This window comes from Dipodomys ordii, unplaced genomic scaffold (genome assembly GCF_000151885.1).
Source record: "Dipodomys ordii isolate 6190 unplaced genomic scaffold, Dord_2.0 Scaffold10, whole genome shotgun sequence".
Classification (NCBI taxonomy): Eukaryota; Metazoa; Chordata; class Mammalia; order Rodentia; family Heteromyidae; genus Dipodomys; species Dipodomys ordii.
In genome coordinates this window covers 9,922,362-9,930,358 of record NW_012267226.1, presented here as the reverse complement: position 1 = coordinate 9,930,358, position 7,997 = coordinate 9,922,362, and the positions used below count along the sequence as shown (strand labels likewise).

Below are 7,997 nucleotides of genomic sequence, written 5' to 3'. Positions count from 1 at the left end.
CAAACTAGTTGACCATGAAATAAGTCATCCCGTGCCCTGCCCTGCTCCAGTGTCTTGTGTGTGTGTGTGTGTGTGTGTGTGTGTGTGTGTGTGTGTTGGTCATGGGCTTGAACTCCTGCCCTGGCTGGCTTTGAACCACAATCCTCAGATCTCAGTGGTCTTTTAGTATCAGGGAACAAGATATTAATAGCCAACCTAGACTGACTATCTTTAAGTTTGGAAACCTCTTGTTACAATGTTCTAGTAATCAGATTGGTTTCTTTTCTTTTGGCCTCTGAAGATCTGACAGTCAGAAAGCAGCCCTCTGCAGGTGGCTCCACTACCACTACCACAGAGAGCCAAGTTCTTCCACTGGAGAGGTATCTCTAGAATGCAGCACTCCCGCTGCACCAGGGCAGGCTCTGCATCACGCCATCTTCCTCCAGAAACAGAGGCTGGAAGACCTGCCAGCATCTGGGACATCCCTGTCCTTCTGGTGGGAAGAAACCCCAGCAAATTGTCCATCCAAGGTAAATTCTTGATCCTCTGTTTTTGTATCCATTTAGAAGCAATGTGAGCATCTCACCCTCCTCCGCAACAAAAACAAAAGCTTCTGGAATCTCAGATAGCAGTGATCAATGTGGGAACAAACAATGAATGTCACAGTATTGAATATTATTTACAAACATATCCCTTCCATGTGGATCTGTATGTTATTTGTTGGTTTTTTCCTTGTGTGAGCCAGTCTCATTCTGTTGCGCAGGCTGGTCTTGAATTCATAGTGTTAAGCAGTTATCCTGTTTCAGATTCCCAAGTAGGTGAGACTGTAGCACCTATCACCATGACTACATAGGTTATTTATCTCTCTATCAATTTATTTATTTATTTTTGTGCCTGTCCTGGGTCTTGAACTCAGGGCCTGGGTGCTGTCCCTGAGCTCTTTTTTTGGGGGGGGGGAAGGGGTCCGGTCGTGGGGCCTGAACTCTGGGCCTGGGCGCTGTCCCTCAGCTCTTCAGCTCAAGGCTAGCGCTCTACCACTTGAGCCACAGTGCCACTTCCGGCTTTTTTCTTTTTGTTTATGTGGTGCTGGGGAATGGAACCCAGGGCCTCAGGCATGCAAGGCAAGCGCTCTACCACTGAGCCACCTTCCCAGCCCTCCCTGAGCTCTTTTGCACATGCTCAGTGCTCTACCATACCACTGGGGCTGCAACACCACTTTTAGTTTTTGTGGTGGTTCATTGGAGATAAGAGTCTCATGGGGATTTTTCTGCCTGGGCTGGCTTTGAACCACTAATTTTCATATCTCAGCCTCCTGGGTAGCTAAGGTTACAGGTGTGAGTCACCAGTACCTGGCTAGATAGGCTAAAGACATATTATTCTACAACATTTTCTGAACATATTACATAAACTACCTTGTATGATTTTTGCAATAATCCTGAGAAGCAGTTTCGAGCATTACAGTATCTCTGTTTCCCAATGGAGACACTGGGGCATAGCAAGATTGCAGAAGGCCACAGGTAACAAGAAGAGAGAATCCTGGCACTTTGCCTGCAGTCAGCAGCCCTCACCATATCACTCCATGAAAGTCTCCCTAAGCTGACAGTCCAGTGCTAGATGGGTGGATCAATGGGGTCATTAAGGGAAAGACAGACTTGGTAAAAACAAAACAAAACCGAATAGTCTTACAAGGTTTCCTGCTTGTACTACTCCTTATCACCCATCTATCTGGATACAGAATGATCTCTCCAAGTAGTAATTGTCTTTCTCCCATATCAGCATTTACCAGGAAGCCCCTCTGAAGAGCTGCCTGTCAGCCCAGTCTCCCCAGATTTGGAATGTGTTTTGGGCCAGGTAGAGCGTAGAACACTCACTCTGCCAGTCATGCTGAGCTCATACTCTGTCACTCTGAGCCCTCTGCACCGATCTGGGTTTATCCTGAATCCGCTCCAATCACAGTGCCTTTTCCTGCTTTAGACCAGTCTTAGCCCTTAGACTAGGTTTCAATTAGAAACCGAATCTGTTAGGTACCAGGAGAAAAGCAGAACTTGTGGAAGCCCACGCCCTGCGTCTAACAGTAGGGTAGGTACGGTTTTTGTGACTCTCTCTCCCTCCCTCTGCCTTGTAGGATGGCTGCTCTACGAGGTCACCACTGGGTCTCCCCGCTTCTGTTGCTTTCCTAATCCTGGTCTCACAGGATTCATTTGCAAGCCAGCATTATGGCCTCCTTCTCAGCTCCTCACTCCCATTCTAAGAAACCTCTGGGCAAGATGGCTGGTGAGTGGACACTGTCTCAATTAATTCTGCTTTTTTTTTTTTCTTGCATCTAAGGAGTGTTATCCTCAGTCCCTATGTTGGTGAGGTGAAGGCCTGTCTGGTAAACACAGGGGAAAAATACAGCAAGGCTGATTAATAGAGTGAAGCTCCGTGCTGGACTTCAGGTCTTGGATGCTTTGTGGAGAATGAAGAGGAAAGCATGTGTTGGTGGATTCTTTTTCTCTTTTTGTGCCACAACTGGGGCTTGAATTCTGGGCTTGGGTGCCATCCCTGAGCTCTTCAGCTCAAGACAAGTGCTCTACCACTTGAGCCACAGCACTACTTCCAGTTTTATGGCAGTTAATTGGAGATAAAGTAGTCTCCTGGACTTTCCTGCCCGGGCTGGCTTTGAACCGCGATCCTCAGATCTGTGCTTCCTGAGTAGCTAGGATTACAGGCATGAGCGCCTGGCGCCTGCTTGTTATCTAAATCTTTATTCCAGAACCATTTACAGGAAGGAGCCAAGAAGAGAGAGAAACTAATCATTCCCCAGGACACCAAACTGCCTATCCAGATTCACAGCTGAGGTTTAATATCGTTATAGAGAATTATACCAGATACTGCATTACCTAAATGAACCTTCAACAACTGAAAAGAACCCATTTAACAGATGAGGAAATTACTAGCTTGCTTGAGGCCCCAGAGATAGCACTTAGTAGATTCACCATCAAATCTGGGAGCCAGAACCTGATGTGGTTATACACACCTATAACTCCAGCTACTTAGGAAGTGAAGGTAGAGGATTATGATCTGAGGCCAGCCTGAGCAAAAGTGCAAGATGCTCTCTGAAAAACTAAAAAGCAAAAAGACTGGGACAGGACTCAAGTGGAAGAGCACATAGCTAGAAAGTGCAAGGCTCTGAGTTCAATTTCCAGTTCTCCCACCCCACTCCACATACACACACAGTCTGAGTGCCTGGCCCCAACATGTAGGTTCTGATTCAGTAAGTAATGTGTTCTTCTAGCAAAAACCTAGGATTTTTCAGGGCCTTTCCCTTAAACAATGAGTAGCCTCCCTTAATCTAACTTCCCCTTCTGTTAGTGTTGGAAGGGGATTTAGGCCTGCTTGACCCTTACCCCTGCACAGAGCTGTTTACAGAATCATAGATGGTTGACTAGTCAGCATTAGTGGTGTCGCAATCCACAGTGTGCTACTTAATTCACCATGACCAGGAGCAACACAATAACGGAGACCTGGACCATGCAACTGAGGTTTGGGGTACCAGGGGACCTGTAGCCTTCTGCTGGCAACAGATCCCAAGGTTCCATTAACCAAGGTCTTTATTAGTCTTGTGTAAGGAAGTACAAACTTCAACCTGTGACAATATTAGAAAGTAGGTGACCTTCTGATTTGGGGAAGGAGAGCTAAAAGGTAAACAGCCGACCAATTGCAGGATCCCACACAGTTTAGGGTGGAATCTGAGTTCTTGTTAAGCCAGGATTGATTGACCTTTCCAGGAAAACTCTCAGCATTGTATATTGGGAGAAGGCATTCCAAACTCCCAATCCTTTCAGGGTCTCATAGCTTGGATTCTCGGGCTCTCACAAGTAGAACATTCTGTTTAAGGTGGGATGGGACTACCAGCTTTCAAAGAACATGACGGGGCTGGGAAGGTGGCTCAGTGGTAGCATGCTTACCTAGCATGCACGAAGTCCTGGGTTCGATTCCTCAGTACCACATAAACAGAAAAATCCAGAAGTGGCGCTGTGGCTCAAGGGGTAGAGCAAAAAGCAGCTCAGGGAGTGTCCAGGACTGGCAAGCACACACACGCATGCACACGCACACCCACACCCACACACCAAAGAACATGAAGCTGGGTGAGACTGTCCTTTGCCTGTTTTTTGTTGCAGAGATGAGTATCAAATCCAGTTCTTGTGCATGCTAGGGCTACATTCTGAACACTATCTATTTGCTGTTGTTTTCTTTTTCTTTTTTTTTTTTTTCAGTCGTGGGGCTTGACCTCTGGGCCCGGGCGCTGTCCCTCAGTTCTTCACCTCAAGACAAGCGCTCTACCACAGCGCCACTTCTGGTCTTCTGGTGGTTAATTGGAGCTAAGAGTCTCACAGACTTTCCTGCCCGGGCTGGCTTTGAACTGCGATCCTCAGATCTCAACCTCCTGAGTAGCTAGGATTACAGGCATGAGCCACGGATGCCCAGCTCATTGCTGTTTTTTTGAGAAGGGGTTTCATGAGCTCCCAGGCTCACTGCCTAAGCCTTGTGAGTAGTTGGGACTAGAGTCACTCACATGCCACTTTACCATCTCTCTAGTACAGCAGGCTGCTAAAACACTGCCATAGAGAAAACTCTTAGCCAAGACCTGAAAGGTGTACAAAAAATTGCTGGATGCTGGTGGCTCATGTCTGTAATCTCACCAAGTCAGGAGGCTGAGATCTGATGATACAAGTTAGAAGCCAGCCTGGGCAGGAAATGTCTGTGAGACGCTTATCTCCAACTAACCACCAAAAAGCTGGAAGTGGCCGGGTGTCGGTGGCTCATGCCTGAAATCCTACTTACTCAGGAGGCTGAGATCTGAGGATAGCAGTTCAAAGCCAGCCCAGGCAGGAAAGGCTGTGAGACTCTTATCTCCAATAAACTACCAGAAAACTGGAAGTGGCGCTGTGCCTTAAGTGGTAGAGCACTTGCCTTGAGCTGAACTGCTGAGGGACAGCACTCAGGCCCAGAGTTCAAGCCAAATGACCGACAAAAAAAAAGCTGGAAGTGGAGTTTTGGCTCAAATTATCACTTGAATGCTAACCTTGAATAAAAAAGCTCTGAGAAAGCTCCCAAGCCAGGAGTTCAGTCATCAGGACTGGCACAAACAAATGAAACAGCAGAGCAGGTCTCTGGGAGTAAAGTGTTTCGTAGTTCAGGGAGCTGGCTGGAGTTCTGCCTGTCCTCCCTTGTGCCGTCAGTGGGGAGGCTGAGATTAGAAGGCACAGACCTGAGCAGTGTGTTTCTCCTCCTCAGACTGGTTCAGGCAAGCACTGGTAAAGAAGCCCAAGGAGAGGCCTGTTTCCTCCAAAAGCCACCCCAGTGACAACTCAGAGCTGGCCTCAGAGGACATCCTCCCATCTTCAAGCCCTGGTCCAGATGTGTCTGCAGTCTCATCACCAACACCTGTGGACACCAGCAGCAGTGGCCGCTGGAGCAAAGACTACGATGTATGCGTGTGCCACAGTGAGGAGGACCTGGCAGTGGCCCAGGAGCTGGTCTCCTACCTGGAAGGCAGCACTGCCAGCCTGCGCTGCTTCCTGCAGCTTCGAGATGCAACTCCAGGTGGCGCCATCGTGTCGGAGCTGTGCCAGGCTCTGAGCAATAGTCACTGCCAGGTGCTGCTTATTACCGCAGGCTTCCTTCACGACCCGTGGTGCAAGTACCAGATGCTGCAGGCCCTGACTGAAGCCCCTGGGGCTGAGGGCCGCACCATCCCCTTGCTGTCAGGCCTGACCAGAGCTGCCTATCCACCTGAACTGCGATTCATGTACTGTGTGGATGGCAGAGGCCCGGATGGTGGTTTTGGCCAAGTCAAGGATGCTGTCATGCGCTGTAAGCCCGGGGAGGGGAAGGGGAAGGAGAGTCAGCCAGTGTCTGATCCTTTCTTTAGTGGAAGTTAGAGCGCTACTGGTTCAAAGTGCAGGCTCTGGGACTTACCTGGCTTTTTCTTTTTTTAAACTACTAGCATATGAAAAATTGCTTTGTTGAGTTACTTAACTGCCCTGGATCTCTGCTTTCTCAGTGTTTCTCAAGCTTCCATTATTGTAAAATGACATGTCTGCATACGTGTCAGTGCATGCACGCGCATGCGCATGCGTGCACACGCACGCACACACATACCCCAAGTCGTCAGTACATATTAGAGTAACAGTGGTGATAATAGGTTTTTCATAGATTAGGTTGGAGATGTCTACCAGGAGCTAGACAGATGCCAAGAGGGAATATCAAAAAGAATCACACACAATAAGCCGATCTGGGGAAGAAGCATTATATTATAGTGTGTTGAATGAAACTATGATAAAAAGGGAGGTGAGGAACAGGGTGCTGGTGGCTCATACCTGTAATCCTAGGAGGCTGAGATCTGAGGATCGCAGTTCAAAGCCAGCCCGGGCAGGAAAGTCTGTGAGACTCTTATCTCCAATTAACCACCAAAAAAACATAAGGGGCTCAAGTGGTAGAGCGCTAGCCTTGAGGTGAAGAGCTGAGGGACAGTGCCCAGACCCAGAGTTCAAGCCCCAGTACCCACCAAAAAAAAAAAAAAAAAAAAGGAGGCGAGCACTTACTGGGGAGAAACCATTGCTGGGTTTGCGAGGACATGCCCTGTCACTCTGTTTGGTCTCTTTCAGATCTGCAGACACTCAGTTGACTGTCATGTCACCATGGGATGCAGAAAGCTGGAGTCATGTTGGAAACAGCCCATATTGGGCCTCAGGTTCCAGCAGGTCTGGTAGGAGACATGTCAGCAGCCAGAGTCCACTGACAGCCCAATCAGGGCTTTCCATTACTATGGCCTCCCTTGGGAAGCCACAAAAACTGAGGGTTTTCCCCCAAAGAAGGCCAAGAAGAAGCTGGGTTCTCCCCCAGGAAGTTTATGAAGTGCTGGGGACTCCCCCAGAAGGCCACGAGGAAGTCAGATGATGGGGTTGGCTGGAGAATATGCTGATACCAGGAGGGTCAACATTATCTTGTCTGTTGCTGAATTGGACAGAAAGCTGGCACACACAAACCTGCCTTCTTCCCCATCAATGTTGACAGACATCTTTCCAGAGGAGTAAGCTTAACTGATGAGCTGAAGCCGAGGCTGCAGGCCTCAGCATGGATCTTCTTACCAGTTGCCCTCAACGCAGATGTCAGGAGAAAGCTACAAGAACACCTGTAATCCTAGCTACTCAGGAGGCTGAGATCTGAGGATTGAGGTTCAAAGCCACCCCAGGCAGGAAAATTCTGTGAGCCTCTTATCTCCAATAAGCCACTCAGAAAACCAGAAGTGGTGCTGTGGCTCAAGTGATAGAGCACTAGCCTTGAGCTGAAGAGCTGAGGGACAGCGCCCAGGCCCAGAGTTCAAGCCCCATGACCGACAAAAAAAAAAAATCCTTCACACACACTATTGCTGCTTACCTTCTCAGACACATCAGCTCACTTCAGAAAGCTGGATGAAAGACGACTGTCCTTCTAAGCTATGGGATGGAGCACCGTGGATGGCTGGGTGCAGCAGCACGTGCCATATGCCTGTCACGCCAGCGATGCAGAGAAGCATGAAGGCAACTGCAGCCCAGGCCAGGCTGGGCCTAAACCAAGACGCTCATCTTGAAACAACCAATTCAAAAAGGAGCTGGTAGGGCTGGGAAGGTGGCTTAGTGCTAGAGTGCTTGCCTTGCATGCATGAAGCCCTGGGTTCTATTCCCCAGTACCACATAAACAGAAGAAGCTGGAAGTGTGCTATGGCTCTAGTGGTAGAGCAAAGGAAGCTCAGGGACAGGGCCTAGGCCCTGAGTTCAAGCCCCAGGACTGGCAAAAAAAAAAAAAAGGAGCTGGTGGGTTGGCTCTAGTGGTAGATGCCTGCCTTGCAAGTGTGAGACATGAGATCAAGCCCGAGTACCTCCACCACCAAGAGAAAAAAGAACAGAAACTATGTTGAACTGAATGAATGTCATGGTTTCCCCAACATGTATTTTGGTGCCTCTTCAATAAGCTTCCCTTTATCAGATCCC

General features: G+C 48.6%; 1 protein-coding gene across 2 annotated transcripts; it reads left to right on the top strand.

The window, feature by feature from the left end:
- Window positions 1–284: 284 nt before the first annotated feature.
- Window positions 285–7,225, top strand: Tirap (toll-interleukin 1 receptor (TIR) domain containing adaptor protein). 2 transcript variants are annotated; one of them, XM_013009602.1, is made up of 4 exons: window positions 285–509; window positions 2,105–2,253; window positions 5,260–5,838; window positions 6,633–7,225. In XM_013009602.1, exons 2-4 carry the CDS (start codon window positions 2,196–2,198, stop codon window positions 6,650–6,652), a joined length of 657 nt encoding a protein of 218 aa, XP_012865056.1. In that variant the 5' UTR covers window positions 285–509; window positions 2,105–2,195; the 3' UTR covers window positions 6,653–7,225. The 2 variants fall into 2 exon arrangements, with proteins under 2 accessions (XP_012865056.1, XP_012865055.1); XM_013009601.1 differs by lacking the exon at window positions 6,633–7,225 and having other exon boundaries at window positions 5,260–6,082.
- The last annotated feature ends 772 nt before the right edge of the window (window positions 7,226–7,997 follow it).